The 16272-nt window shown below is 41.3% G+C and overlaps 2 protein-coding genes across 2 annotated transcripts; both read left to right on the top strand.

The window, feature by feature from the left end:
* The first annotated feature begins 8197 nt into the window (after nt 1-8197).
* comtd1 (catechol-O-methyltransferase domain containing 1) lies at nt 8198-10329 on the top strand. The gene is made up of 7 exons (XM_071529381.1): nt 8198-8252; nt 8344-8462; nt 8866-8971; nt 9145-9263; nt 9755-9809; nt 9899-10032; nt 10177-10329. The coding sequence occupies exons 1-7, from the start codon at nt 8198-8200 to the stop codon at nt 10327-10329; spliced, it is 741 nt and encodes a 246-aa protein (XP_071385482.1).
* Nucleotides 10330-13250: 2921 nt separating this feature from the next.
* Nucleotides 13251-16184, top strand: LOC139652336 (neurofilament light polypeptide). Its single transcript, XM_071529371.1, has 3 exons — nt 13251-14102; nt 14236-14360; nt 14522-16184. The coding sequence occupies exons 1-3, from the start codon at nt 13251-13253 to the stop codon at nt 16182-16184; spliced, it is 2640 nt and encodes an 879-aa protein (XP_071385472.1).
* The last annotated feature ends 88 nt before the right edge of the window (nt 16185-16272 follow it).

Here is a 16272-nt window from a genome sequence, read left to right as displayed (position 1 = left end):
CTCTCTCTCTATCTCTCTCTCTCTCTCTCTCTCTCTCATACACAGACATACATACCACACACTCACAAACACATACAAAACAAAACAGAGACATACAATTACATACAGATAATCCTATTCTGTATGTACAGTTCACACACGACATGCACATGAACAAAAACAATGCACCAATTGTAGCAGCCAAAAACTCTGCAGAGCCCAAACACACACACTTTACACAAGGCACACAAACATACGCACACGTCAGCTAGCAAATCCATCATCTTTATTTCTTCCCCAATGTGCTCATATTTTTCTTGTGGCTGCACCGTGCTCACAAAAATATTTATTTTTGCTGATATATTTTTTTTCTGAGAGAAACACAAAAGAAATCACACCTCTCTTTCTCCCTGGCTCATGCCAAAATAATCAATGCTTTCCAGAGAGGGACTTGTGGCGCGACATGCGTGGAGGGAAGGCAGAAGGATGCAGACATAGCTCCAGGGCTCTGGTTGTAGATAATAAGTGAGGAGCAGTCCTTGGGTATGTTTTACAGCTATCAAGACTCATCATATTTGACATGCATTCTGGTGTTTACACAGTCTCCTCCGTAAAATCCTCTCCAGCTATAGAAGGGAACAGGGTGCAGGGAGCACACACAACGCAGCACGTACACATTCTGCACACAGAAGTGCTTAGAAAAGAGAAGCCAGTTGTTGTCTTTGCTTTCTCTCTCTCTTTTCTCCATGTCCCATCTCTTATCCACGGCACAATTGGCGGCGTTAGCACCTGTCAGCTGACTGACTTCTTGTTCCCGGTGGCTTATGAAAAAATCATGGCTGCTGGGCTTCAGAGGCTGCTTTCCCATCAATATGAATTCACCATGGTCTTCATGCAACATTAGGCCAGGCCCTGTTTTCATACAGCAAGCCACACGCTCCTTCGTCTCTAATACACAAGAGGAAATGAAAAGAGTAAATAGTCCTTTTAGAATGTTACATTCGATCATGGGTGGAACCAAGTCTCTTATGAGAGGGACCAATATGCTTGGCTCTCAAAAGCACATTGCTTTCCATCCCCAGGTATTACGGCACCGTGCTCTGTGTTCCTTATTAGTGTGTCCTCTTCTACTGTAAATGAAACAATGCAATATTCAGCACAACCGTGCCAGGGTTGCCCTCCATTGTTTTAATCCAAATGCGTCCAGAGACATAGTTTGGTTCACATAATTTCTTTTTGTCTTAGCACCACAGCAGTGCGGCAGTATGGCAGGTTCATGTGCGAGGATTAGGCTTGTAGGGAACTGAATAGCTCAAATGAACTGGAGCAACTCAAACAACTGGATGGACAATTGCAACTCACTGTTTATTTATATTTTTTGAATTATCATATGCACATTTTTCATTATATTTTTTGAATTGTCATATTCAAATTTTTATTCATTTGAAGAATAAAAAAAAATCAACTTAATTATTAGTTGAAGAATAAATAGGGAAAATACTGTTGTCTGTCCCTTTAATCCCTCTAAATACATGCAACAGTCAAACAATGGAATACGGTCAAAGTTGCTCTGCTGAAACATTGGTTTCAACCAGCTAATGATATAATGACTTTGTAAAACAAAGCGTTTTGCCTTCATTTTACATCTGCTTGGCTGGACCTGCTGCAGACCCTCTCCTTTTCTCTCCCTCTCTATCTCTCTTAGCCTTTAAAACACGCTGAAAGTCAATTATCTACACCACTTCTCCCTGACATCATCGCACTAATACAAGCTGCTCTTGACCTTATGTTTGTGTGTCTTGAGCGGATGGGAGTGCGGTGCCTCTCCCTGATTGGATTAACTTCAGATGTGGTGTGTGTCCGGGTCTATTACACTGGCTGTACTGTGATATCTAACCCCCGAGCCCGTCCCCTCCCCTCCAGCCACCCCTCGATGTGCCACTGTCCCACCCCTCTCCTCCTTTACACCTCCCCGAAGGCCTGCTATCCCTACACGCCATCCCCCGACACCCTACATACAAACTAGCACACACGCAGCATTGTCACGGACACTCACACACACACATATCCCTCTGCTCAAACCTCCCAACAGTCATATCCCATGAGTCTCCTCCGCAGTGATGGGACGCCTGAAGAAACCCTCCATCTTTCTGTCCACACCCTCCGTCTCTCTCTGTTCCATCTGTCCGAGTCCAGAGGGGTCATCTCAGATGGAGAGCTTATAATCAACTCAATTAAGTGAGTCCAATTGCCATGGCAAATTGGTCTGGGTTATAACATTATCATTAGCTCTTCAAGTGTGGTCATAATGGGACACAGCAGTCAGATGAGAGAGAGAGCGGGAGAGGGCGGGAGGATGGAGTGGAAGACTGAGTTCCTCTATGCGGAGCTGAGCAAACTCTTGGCGAATAAGGATATGAGGGTCTTTTACTCCAAATCTTGCCGCACACAAGATAGAGATTTGTGTCTTCGTCATTCATATACGCATATAAGCCATATGGGATACAATATACTCTAAGTAGAGGAGAAAGGCAGTTCAAATATTGGTATTCAGTAGAGCTACAAAGAGAGAGCATCCCTCCTCTGTGGGGAGATACCAGACTTGACTGACAACCACTGTGAGGTGTTGGGAGCGACTCCAGAGCGTACATGCCAGCCAGGGCATTGCCAGTCAGAGAATAAGGCAGCTGGGAGACTCGCTGGCTTAAAAAACCAATGGTTCACCCACTAATTGTTCCTGAGGATGTGACATTTGTCTTTTTTTTGCAGCTTGCTCAAGGTGTCAACGCCTTTCGTATACCCAAGGTTTTTCGCTGTGGCTCACGTGCCCCGGAGCTCCCCGTTTGATCTTTTTGAGGACTGTCAACTTATTGCGTGACTCCATGGAAATTGAATTCTGTATTTATTTACATGCTAGGTTAATAGAATAGATGCCTAGGTGATTTGAAAGTCAAACAACCACACCTGCCACTCAAGCCTGTTTTTTTTGCCAAAGCAGATCCTCTGTTTTGTTCTGTGGGGGTTGAATATACAAAGAGAGGATGATAATGAATTGAATTGGCTTATCCTCAACATTCCCCTCCAAAATACACCATTCTTTAATACAGCTGGCAATAAATCCAGATTTCCATGATTGAAAAGCAGAGTTTTTGGAAATATTTTGTTATATCCTAATCTACATTCTGCAACTGTCTGAGTGGCCTAGATATACTGAGGTTCTTTGTGTGTGTGTGTGTGTGTGTGTGTGTGCGCGCGCGCGCATGTGAGCATTGAGAAACACTTGAGTTTGGTCTTGCACAGCTGCACAGTGGCCCAGTTTAAGTAAATCAACGTCAATGCATCTCCAATTGTGTGTGTGTGTGTGTGTGTGTGTGTGTGTGTGTGTATGTGTGTGTGTGTGTTGGTGCGTGCGCACGCGTGAAAGCGTATTCGAGAAGCTTTAAACAGACTTGTCATGTTGGGAGACGTTGCTGTCAAACGGAGGACAAATCTGAGGGTGTCAATTGAATGCCAAGAAATGTCTGTCAATCGTCTTGACATTGGTCTCTCCATTGTGATTAGCATCACTTAACATTCATGCATGCAGACCTATCTGACTGCTGAGCTGGTGCCAAAGCTGACTGCTGTTAATACAATGCATCACAAGCAGCCTCCCTACGATAAACACAAGGGTGATGTAACAGCCATGTGGCATTACAGGCGTGTCAATATGTGAAGCCCTATGTACTTTGTGATGGTGTCACAGGTCAATTCAACAAGGGCATAGCGATATTACTTCCCAGACTGGGGAGAGAAGGCCCGGCTCTCTTGGTGCCATGATGCCGATGCTTGCCTGGGGAAGACTGTGGATTAGCTAAACAACACTGCCACTTGCTGGTCACAGACAGGTACTGAACAACAGGGGAAAACACAGCTGAAATGCATCTATTTGACCTGGCAGGGATAAAGGCTAACTTATTTGCCTGGGACATTGACCTGATTAATTGATTTCAGGATGTTTGTACTTGTCTTTATAATGAATGTTTGAATACAAGATGCAGACCATCAAGGACAGAAGTTTAGATGGGCTAGACTTTAAAGCTGCTACCACACACACGCCTACATTTCTTCTCTGCACCATTTGCAAAATATAAAAGCCTCTTTCAGATGTACTGTGTGCGTTCCCTCCCACTACACTAAATGCATCAAAACAGGAACCTCTTGAATTATTTTGTTTCATATTAGCAGTTGTACGTGTCAGTTTTGTTTTCTTGTTTCTCTACCACATAGTTTTTTTTTTTTACCTCAGAGAGAGTATGTGAATGTGTATCATTGTGGCGCTCTGACAGTCACGGCCGGGAGGAGGAAGAGTGGTGTGCTCGCTGCAGATGGCAGCACACATTTTTTCATTCCTTAAACAGACACAAAAAGCAGCTGAGGGACCAGGGCCTGTCTGTAGAATGTGCCGGGGAAGAGTAGGTACTTGGCACAAGTAGCAGAAACAATTAGCGTCACATAAGCAGAGGCCCGAAGCAGCGGGAGAGAGAGAGAGAGAGAGAGAGAGAGGGAGAGAGAGAGAGAGGATAGTGGAAAAACACGGCATCTCATTTTCACTGAGAGGACCTAAGCCGAGCTGTGCGCACACTCTGAGGCATCCCCTTCCTTTCCTCGTCACAACTCAAAAAATTTTTTCAGAGACAGTTCATGTCACGGCTCATTTAATTGATGCGTTCTTGTAGGCAGTGTGTTTTTGTTTGTATCTGTGCATTCTTAATTAGGGAATTGACAGAGGAAGCTGCGTGTCCTTGGAGAGACCTCCCGTCCCACTCGCATCCCCAAAATTCCTTTTTGAACATTCCTGGCTAACGTCTTCCCTGCTCCGTTTTTGCAGAAGCAGTTATGAGATGAGATGATCTAAACAAGTGTGGCTCATGAAACACTTTTTTTTTTAGAACCAGTCATGCTATGCAAAACATTGCTGACTGAACTTTACCTGCTTCACATTGCAAATACAAATACGCTTAAGAAAAAAAATAAAAAGTTTTTTTTTTTTCAACTGTGAACAATACCAAGCCAAGAAATTAACACCATATGAGAGAAGGAATTTGAAATAGAATATTTCCTTTAAATTGCATGTAGATATTAACTGATCTGCTGGATCCATCAAGGGCTGGGAGAAAGCCCATGACAACACGAGGGCCCGCTAACAGTAGATTGATGGAGGAGGGGGATGAAGTGAAGGTTGAGATTGGTGAGAGGGAGAAGAGGCTGGAGGCCTTGGAGCGTCTCAGCGGCCAGCTGGAGGAAGCAGCGTGATCATCGTCAGGGAGAAACAAACATCTCCCTCAGACTCAGATCCATCCAAGAGAAGATGCATTTCAGGATGGAATCTCAGGTGGAGATTCACAGGCAGCTGCCAACAAGCTGAAGGAACTTTACAAACTCATCCAGTTCAACCAGCGAAGAATAATTATTCCAGAGCACAATCTGAGAGTATCCTCTGCCTTGGGGAAGTAGATTATTAATCATAATTAATCATAAATGCTCATTGGTTAGGTATATATTATGTATTCATTTTATAACAACAAATACTGCAATATACTGCATTAAAGGATCAATCACCAACAAACAGAAGTATTAAAGCAAGTATCTTGGTCATATATATGCTCCCACTAGCTCAGTAATTCATAGATTTCTTGTCATTGTTATGCTGATTATCCACAGCTCCACAGTATTTGTCTGTAAAAAAACAAGTGGCCTTGATACAGATTGTGTAGCATAGATGGTTGGCTCAAAACTTAATGATGATAAATCTGATGTTATTATATATTTAACTGGCCGGTTTTAAAATTCACATTAATCTTGGTAACCTGGCAATGAATGTCAACCAGGCAGCCATAAATGGAAATGACCATGAGTCATTTTGGTCTGAACATGAGTCAGCGAGTTGTTCAATCCTATTCCTACCATTTGGAAAATATCTAATATTGAGTAATATTTTTATCCTTTTTTCACTTGGACAAAGTTCATGGTTTCTTCAAATTTCATGCTTTTATTTAATGCTGTATTGACTATGATAACTCTGTGTATTTGCCCCAATCACAAAGTTCATTTTAATCTTCAAGAACTTGATAATATAGCAGGAGAGATTATATAACTCTCATTATAACTTAGAAAAAATACCCAGTTTTTGATTGCTTTTAAAGCAATTTCTGTAAGTTCTGCTGTGATAATGCTTCTAAAATGTTTTATGGGATTACAATAGGTCTTTTTTGTAAAGGCTGACCTTCATTTGTGTATTTTGATTATGCCTGCATTTAATTTTTAATGTCAGTTCTCACAATATTGCTAATGTTGACTTCCTGATATTGCCTTACCTGCCTTGTCTTTACATATTGAAGATGACAGTGGAAGTAAATTTCTAATTTTATTGTGACATCCTCTATGGTTTTATTTATGCTTAATATGTTTTCAAAGTAATCAAATGCATAGAATAATAACAATCACCTCATGTTCTCCACTTCTAACCAGTAGTTTACTGTTAGGTCTATGTCAGAATAACTGAGGATGGTCTAATTATAATAGCTGGTGTCTCATCACAACAATTCTGCCTTGCTCTGCCACTAGGAGACAGTATTGTATACACAATGGCGTGCCAATATACTGACACTACACTACCAAGTACATAGCTCAAACTACCTCAGTGATAGACTGTAAAGTGCAGGATGACACAACATTTACTGCATCTAAGGTTAGGTTTAGGTTGGCTAACGTTTCATGTCGTGTTCTGTGTGCCGAAGGTCTCTGTCTTTTTCTCTGAAACTGTGTTTAACATTTGGCAAACTATCTAGCAAAGCTAAAGTGAGATGTTTTTAACAGATTGAAGATGATAGCCTACTGTTAGCAGTGTCCGCACAACATGTAGGATGCCAAAGCAAAAGGATAGTGTTAGAGAATATAAAAGAACTATGATATTCAAAATGAATTAATAATGTTTTCATGTAACTGGCTTATTTGTCATTTTGTTCAGTATAGCCTATGATTTGTTAGTTTTAAAAAAAATAAATGAAGCCTTTGCAGACACCTCCCCTGTGTTTATAGCATCTCTTTAAATGAATTGGGTTCTTTAATGTAGCATTGAGAATCAAGCATCACAGTATACAAACCAAATACTGTATATAAAAATATATATGTAAAATTGCAGGAAATGGTGTATTAAAAAAAATAAAAAATGTTGGGGGACGTCCCCCAGACCCCTGCACTGTTCAGATTTTGCCCCCCCACATTTACACAAAGTTAGGTGCCCATGTAGGCCAATTGTCAGCCAGCCATGTGAAGCCAGCTTCCAGAAATTTGGGATTAATTTTTGAGAGTAGTGCACTCCTTCAGTTGAGAACCATTTCCAAAATTAAGCTATTTTTATCATTTAGTAATCTGGAGAAAGTCATTCATGCTTTTATCTCCTCAATTCAGACTACTGTAACTCCTCTGACATCAAACACAAGGCCCTCTCACATCTCCAGCTTTTTGAAAGTGCAGCTGCTAGGATTTTAACTGGCACAAACAGCTGAAATCACATCACTCTTATCACTGGCTTCTCTTCACTGGTTACCTGTTTCAATTGATTTTAAGATTTTACTCATCACACTGAAAGCTGCAGCTGGATACAACTTGCCAATAGTAAGCCTTGTGATGGAATGTACATGATGAGGAAAGAACCGTCTTCTGAAATATAGAAATGTTTCAGAGCATGTATTATGTAATATGTTGAGTAATATGGGGAGGCCAGACCAACAAGTACAGATAAAACAGTTCAAATAAAGTGGGTTTGTTTGCAAAACAGATGATTGGATAGCTGATTGCTGACAGGCTGTGTACTGAATTTTAAGATTTAGGGGCTTAATTTGACCTGGCTATTTGATGACTAGTTGTGAAGATGCAGTCATCTATTGTCTTTTGTAATATTTGTCATGGTTTTGAAATATTCAGCAGCAACAAATGTCCTCTAACTTATTTTTCCAAATGAATAAACTTTCCAAAAATGTCCCTTCTTTTGCAGTATAATAGAACAATCAATAAGTTGCTCCTCCTTCTCAAAGGTTAGGCAAAACAAACACAGAATGATACAATCGGACATTCCTGCCTTCCTGCACAAATAGGACTGGCACAGTTACATTCAAGTTGTCACTGTACACACTGTTCAACCTTTGCTTTAACGAAGCCCAGAGAAGCTAACAGTATGGCTGCAGATATCAAAATGCTTTTCTGCATTGGACTCGCTTTTGTGCTGACAGGTAAGAGATTTTTTGTGTGTAATCTGGTAGGTTTAAGGGATTTCTGGTGATGGTGGTAACGGTAGTTGCTCTTCTGCTCCTCGTGGGACAGATATGGGCAAGTCTGCCTTGATTGGGAAGAGCCATAGCAAAGGTAAAGATGATCCTGTGCTGCAGTATGTAGTTAACAACTCACTGAGGGAGCATCCAGTCCTCACCAAACTCAAACTGGTAAGAGAACCGGAGAACCACCGCTGGCTAAACGAGAGCTGTTTCTAGATGAGGAACAGACAAAAACTCACACATTTACCTTACACACACAGCTCTGCTGAGGAAGGACAAATAGCCTACTCACCAAACTTTTAGAAGATGGTAGATGGTGAATGTTGTCACTGCTCTGCGAGGCCTTGGTTTACAGTGTGCATACTCAGGATCTGAGCAGTACACCTTTTGACCACTAGAGGATAGCACAGTGCCAGAGAACACTACACAGCTACATGCTGCTAATGTTGTGCTATGTTGTATAACCCTGCAGTTACACAATAAAATTAAGAGTATATTGGTATTCAGGCCTAGTATTCTCTCTAAATGCATCAGTGTGATAACATATTGTTTGATGACTTTTCCATTTCAGAAAACTCTTGAGGATCCATGGAGTATCATGCTTGTTGCCAGTGAGCAAGCCCAGCTTATGGCAAATCTTATTAAACTGATCAACGGCACTAAAGCGATTGAAATAGGTGAGATGTGATGTGAACCCCACATAACACACTGAAAAAAATGGGAGGAATGCACATACTGAATCCACTATCACAATATAGAGGACATTCCTATCTTTCGTATAATGAAATAGTATTGAAAGACAGCAAAACATGATTCAAAAGTGATTCAATTAACTCTTTTTACTGTGCAGGAATGTACACAGGGTATAACGCACTGAGCATGGCCTTGGCCATGCCAGAGGACGGACGAGTGGTAGCTTGTGAAATAGAAGACACTTATGTGAACATTGCCAAGCCATTTTTTGAAGAGGTGAGCCCACATTAGGTTCTGTAATTTGTTATACACCCTGACCCACATTCACACTGATAAAACTGTATTATTCACAATGTTTTTATTTGCTTATCCTAGTTTTAATCTCTCATCCATAATGTTACAGTTTACATTAGACTGCTGTACAATGCCCAGTTCTTGGCTCTTATACAACTTTTGAACTTGGTCTTTTGCAAGTTCAGAATGATTGATTGTTGCTGCTGTCAGAGCAAAAACCGTGCCGTATACAGCATACAGTATATCTACCATCTGTCACTAGGTCTTCTCAAAATGCTGTGGGCCGGAGAGTAAAAAGGTGTCTGCTCAGGAAAGTGTGTCAAGTAAAGATGCAAAGCCAAGCAGCAGAATCAATCCTCCTTTTGGCCTTACCTAATGTTCTCTTTAAAAGTCAATAAAAAGAGTAAAACCTCTAGGAACCATACAAATTCCCTGCATAACTCTCAATCCATATAATGTAACCTTTTCTATAGGCTGGAGTTGAAAATAAGATAGATGTCCGACTTCAAACAGCCACGAAAACACTGGGTAAGTGCTTTAACGAATCTGAATCCTGATTTCTAATGAAAATGGATTCATCACTTATGTAATTTTATTTTTTCTCCCCTTCTCATCAGATGAACTCATAGAGGCTGGAGAAGCTGGGACCTATGACTTTGTGTTCATTGATGCTGATAAATTTAATTATGACAGATACTATGAGAAGTCTCTTGAGCTCATAAGAAAAGGGGGAATCATTGCTATTGACAATGTAAGTATCATCTACACAAACCAGTGGAGCACTTTGGAAACTATTGTTGAAAACGATGTGGCATTAGATGGCATCTGGCATGTCTTAACTGTGTGTGTAATGAAAAAAGAGATGCTTGAAATCTGTCAATGTCTCTATTTCCAGGTGCTGTGGAGCGGTCGGGTTGTGGATCCTGCTCCTGAGGACCTGACCTCCAGGAGTTTGGACACACTCAATAAGAAGCTGCACAAGGACCAGAGGATTGATCTGAGTATGCTCACTGTGGGTGATGGGCTGACCCTGGCCATTAAGCGCTAAAATCACTCAAAGGACTTAGATATATTGTTCTTCATGTTGCGTTAATTTTAACAACAAATGTAAGCACGTAATATACATCCTTACATACACCTTTTTGCTGATGTCATTTAAAACAAGTCATGCCTGAGAGAGATAGATTTATAATACATTAAATGTATACAATGTGTGTGTGTATTTGAGTAATAACATGAAAATAAAACTGTCCCAAACACCAAGAGGTTCAATGTCATATTAATAATGTTATTTAATTGTATTATGCATAAGGTGTTTTGGTGTTCAGCTACAAAGCTCAAACAGTTTATGGTTTTATTTCAGCAGCTGATATGAAACCTTACAACTTCATTAACAGATAGACAATCAGCTCCTTATCACCATGTTTGCGGTCTTTACAGTGGGGACAGCACTCATAAAAGTGATAATTGAAACCATTCTTCAATTTCAATCTTCAAAATGTCACTATTTCAAATGAAATAAACGCCACTCACTATAGCTCAGAATGGCATAAACAAAACAAATAGGTTGCTTTTCTTTGTAATAGAACATGAAACATCTAATTTTGTTCATAAGTATTTAATCTATTCTCTTTGTGGCTACACTCTGCTGTGACCAAAACAGGTCACATATCAAACTAACAAAATCATTTCATTAGAATAAAGCCTAAAATGACTAAAGACTAAAGTGGAAGCAAAAACTTAGCTATTTATTATGAGGTAAGAAAGGAAATAAACAAAACAATCTTTTGTGTGTATGAATTATTTTACAACCAAGTGCTTAAATTGTTGTGATTATTGGTTTTGAAAATACAACTAATATTAAAATTAATATCTATCAGACCACGGTTGGAAATGATAAAATATTCCACTATAAATAAACTATCATAAGAAAGTCAAACTCAATTTTTTGCTCATTCATTCATACTTTTAAATTCAGTTCAGGCACCTAATGTATTTTTGCTTCAATTAGCCTTCGCTCATCCAAGTTAGTCTGTTACTAAGGTGAAATAAGGCTATTTTTTTACTTTGTTGCACCTTGATATCTAACTGAATACAAATTACATTTAAAAAATTTCAGTGACACTGAAGTTGAGAGTTGAAAACGAACTGCAGAAACTTGAGTGTAATTTTACAAGGAGCTTAAACCTGGAGGATATTAACTTACACTTCCTTGAGATGAAACTCTGAAACACTGAATGCAATCTAAATGGAAGGAGATGAGAGGAATCTGGGAAGGCAATAATGGAGCCCAGGAGACAAGGCATAGAGTCAAAATGACGGCAATGAAAAGCTGTGTCTGGCCATCTATAGGAATTTAGCCTGGCTGCTTCATCATAAACGAGATGAGATGACACAAGATCAATGGTGTACATAAAGAAAATAGACCAGATCCAGCAACCCCCCCCCCCCCCCCAGCCTCTATCACAGTTCTGCCAGGAGAGATACAGTGTAAAGTCTGAACCTTCCTCAAATTCTCAAAAAAACACGACATGAAATAGACTGAACCAATGATTTACTTGACATTTGGAACCAAAACAGAATACCTGATGCAGACTTAATTGATGTACTGATCTTGCCATGTCTTGCCCTAAGGTCAAATGAGTATTTCTGTGAAGCAGTTCAAAGGGAGCCTGAGGACAAGGAATGGATTCTGGGTTACGCCTTCTCTCTGATCTTACTAGAAGGGCTGATGACCAGATAAGAGGCTCATATACCCGGGTTCACCTGCCTTAGAGATGAAGAAAACTGCACAGCCCGGAGGGTGTCATTATGCACATCTACTTGAGCCTGAAGTGCTACAAGAACCAGAGAAATGTAGAGACATGGGGGCACATGAGGAAAGCACTTTGTTCCCCTACAACCTCAGTGTTGTGTTTATTGTTGTTGATATGATTCACCTGAACAACTGGCAGCAGGACAACTGATAATATGCATTTACACACAATATTAATGGTTTTCAAAGACCATGCAATGAAATTAAAATAAAAGAATATAATAAAAGCACTGGACAGTAACAACTAGGTCATAAAAGGTTTAATAACAATCACATTTCATATAAAATGCTACATATGTTACAACCTAAAGCAAAATAGGTTATTATTTGCTTTTATGTGCTAAAATATACATGTGCACATTATATTAATGAGACATGACTATGATGGCTAACCAAGAGAGGAGAGAGAACCGAACAGACAGAGATAAACATAACCTGTACTAGGTGTGAAGGCTGCATTGTTGGAAGCTATCCAGGCCAGTTGCTTGATTTCAAGCTTTTTCAACTGTATCCAGGCGCCAAGCTGATTCCAGCATTCCCCTCTAGTCCAAGGTGCAATGTTGTATTCTGTCCTGGCTATAGCGAATAAGAATTAAAGATTGGTATGAGTTTATGCCATATACACATAAATAAAATTAAAACCTTCCTTTGATCAAATATGCGCTTTGCTTCTTCTGGTAAAAGCAATAAACCCGGATTACTGTGAAACACCCTGAGTGGGGATTACGATTAAGGCATTCATCTTAATATAAGGCCATTTACAATAATAATTTAACAAAATACACTTCTCCTAAGATGCATAGAGCATTATTCTTGGCGCCTGTGTAGGCATTGGCATCTATAGAGGAAATTCACACCTACGTCACTGCTGTCTGCGACAAAATGTAGGTAGTGAAAGGTCTCGTTAAACCAACAGCTGATGCTGTACATTTTCAGCACCGTGGACAGCTCCATTCTGCATATCGAGCGGATAGCGACGGGTATAAGAGGCTGCATGGAGCATCCTCTACTTTGCACTGGCGGTTCACAGCAACAGAGTGAGTCAAAGCATGGCTAACAGACCAGATTTTCCGCATAGAGCCACTCAGGCTGGGTATTCCCAGTACAAACTACAGCGTTCGGGAGCAGACACCAATTTCGCGAGTTGGAGGGAAATGGGCGACCTGACGGGATCCAAGGGCATGAATTTGAGCAACCCGTTTTCTGGAAAGTTGGTGAAAATGAACGAGAAAGAATTGCTCCATGGCTTGAACGATCGTTTCGCTGGATTCATAGAGAAGGTGCGTCATTTGGAGCACCAGAATCATTTGCTGGAGAGGGAAATCGAGGGAATCAGGGAGAGAGGACGATCCTCATCCTCTTTGGAGCAGGAGTATGGACCAGAGCTCAGGGAAATGAGACAGTTGGTTCAGGACATCACACAGCAGAAGCATCAGATCGAAATAGACCATCAGAATCTGGAGGAAGAGTTGTCCAACTTAAGAAAACAATATGAGAAAGAGGCGCGTAGCAGATCAGTTGCCGAGAGCGACATAATGGTGCTCAAGAAAGAAATCAACGAGGCTTATCAGTCTAAACTACAACTGGACAAGAAAGCACAGTCTCTGGTAGATGAAATCCACTTCCTGAAGAAAAACCATGAGGCCGAAGTGTCAGAGGTGATTGCCCAGATCCAGGATGCTCAGGTCACTGACAAAGCGCACGAATTTGCCAAACCTGACCTCACTGCGGCACTTCGGGACATTCGGGCACAGCTGGAAGGTCATGCCGTGTCCGACCTCCAGCAGGCAGGAGAAAGTTTCCGATCTCAGTTCGCTAAATTAACCAAGGAAGCTGAGACCAAGAGAGAAGCGTTGCAAGCGACCCAGCAAGAGATTCAGGAGTACAGAAGGCGCCTGCAGGCCAAGAGCATCGAACTGGACTGCGCTAAAGGCACAAGGGAAGCGCTGGAGAAACAACTTCATGACGTCGAGGATCGCCACAATCAAGACATTATTCAATACCAGGTAGGACATTTCTTATAGTAGCCCAATTTAGCCTTACAGTAAAGCCATGTTGTGCCTTAGGTCTTTGTCCAGGGAAAACAGAGTTGTAAAGTTCACATGGGAATAACTTAATGTTTCACCTCTCTTGCTCCAGGACACTATCAAGCAACTGGAAAATGAGCTCATAAATGCCAAATTTGACATGTCTGGCTATCTGCGGGAGTACCAGGATCTGCTAAACGTGAAGATGGCTTTGGATGTGGAGATACTTTCTTACAGGTAGGGCATGCCAAGTTCATTTAAGTTATTACAATGCTATGTTTAAAGTAAAATGGTTTGATAATGGTTAAGCCCTGTATATGATTAAAAAAAATCCAGATGCATGAATGAGCACTGTACATTGGTCACTGCAGATAAAACCAGTTTCTTCTACCTTGCAGGAAACTCCTGGAAGGCGAAGAGACTCGGCTATCCACCATGTCTGACAGCCACATCTCTATGCCTTACATCTACCGTCAGTCTCCTGTTTACACCCTGCCTTGCCTCAGCCGGCAGGGCGGCCCCAACAGGAGAGCAGAGCCCCAGTACAAGTTTGTAGAGGAGATCATAACCGAGACCACCAGGGAAATTGAGATGTCAGAATTTGAGGAGACAGGGTCTGAGGAGACGGTGGGGGGAGAAGGTGAGCAGGGGTGTATTAAAAGCGAGGGAGGGGGCAGTGAGGAAGAGGAGGGTGCAGATAATAAAGACGGTCCAGAGGGAGAAGGTGAGCAGATCTCTGATAGTCAGCAGGATCACATAGAATCAGATGAAAATGCAGTGCATGGAGATGATGACGATGAGGATGGAGAGAGACCTAGCGAGGTAGAAGATGCCGAAAAAGGTGACGAAATTAAAGAGGAATCAGAGGAGGCAGAAGCAGGTGACAATAAAGTGGACACTGACACAGGTAAAAATACACAAAGTGAAGTCCAAGAAATTGAGGTCATTGGTGAGGAAGAAAATGAGCAACAACACCAAGTAGATAAGAACATGAAAGACGAGGGAGAAGATGCAGTGAGAATGGTAACAAGTCAGAAAGATGCCTCTTCAAAACCAGAGGATTCAAAGCCAGAGGTCCCTGTGGAGGACGAACTGCCGAAAGAATCTGAGGATGATAAAAAAGACAACACTTTGAAGGAGAGCAAGGGGGCTAATCCAAAAGATAATCTTGCCTCAGCACAAGCAAAGAAGCCTAATGATGAGACTTCTGACCAAGAGTCTAAAGATTCAGATAAAACTCAAGAGCTAAGCAGTGTAGTTAAAGTAAAAGATGAGGCTCTCGCTTTGGCTTCCGAAACAGTTGAGGGAACCACTGATTTGACTGCAGAGCCAAAAGGCAGTCTGCCCAAGGAGACGGAGAATCCATCAGAAACTAAGGGTCAAGAAACTTCAAGCATAGCACCCAAGAGTGAGGAAAAGGAAGATAGTTCAGAGCCAAAGGTAATCAATAAATCAGAAACTGTAAAAGATGCCAATGAGGATAAAGCGCCAAAAGGCAGTCAAAATGCTACACATTATGACAATAAAGAGCAGGATAAAGAGTTGTCCCTTAAAACCAATCTGAAAGACCTTCCTAAAGTGGAGGATCAAAAGCCGAACAGCGCAGATAAAACCCAAACAGTAGAATCTCCATCGCCAAAGGAAAAGATAACTGTTACTGCAGAATGCAAAGACTTACAACAGGGGGCACCAGAAAGCAGCCAAATCCAGAAAGTGGAGACATCTGAGGGGCCAGGGAAAATAAATGATCCTGAAGGTGGATCTGAGAAGGCGGAGGATGTGAAAAGCAAGGATTCTGGAGAAGCTACTGACAGCCAAACAAAGGGAATGTCTGAGGAGGCAGAGGTAGCAAAAATTAAGACATCACCACAAAAAGTTCAGGACACTTCCACCTTGAGTTTGAAAGAGAAGGCAGGTGATGGGCAAATCTCAGAGGTAGTACAGCTGAAAATAGAGAATGGCGTCTCTAATGGAGCTGGGGAGGTTAAAGATGAAAAACCTAAGCCGATAAATGTAGAAGCACAAGTTGAGTCAGGCAAAGAGAAGAAAGCTGAGACTTAAACTGACCAAGGGACGGGTGACAGCATGGGTATCACAATGTTTTGCAATAGCTTGGCCTTCAAAATTTAAATCAGCTTGTTATGTATTA

Source organism: Centroberyx affinis, unplaced genomic scaffold (genome assembly GCF_046629955.1).
Source record: "Centroberyx affinis isolate AG114_WGS23_722 - 3 ecotype Tasmania unplaced genomic scaffold, CSIRO-AGI_Caff_v1 ptg001781l_1, whole genome shotgun sequence".
NCBI lineage: Eukaryota > Metazoa > Chordata > Actinopteri > Beryciformes > Berycidae > Centroberyx > Centroberyx affinis.
The sequence above is the reverse complement of the archived record's forward strand: the minus strand, read 5'-3'. Positions and strand labels throughout refer to the sequence as shown.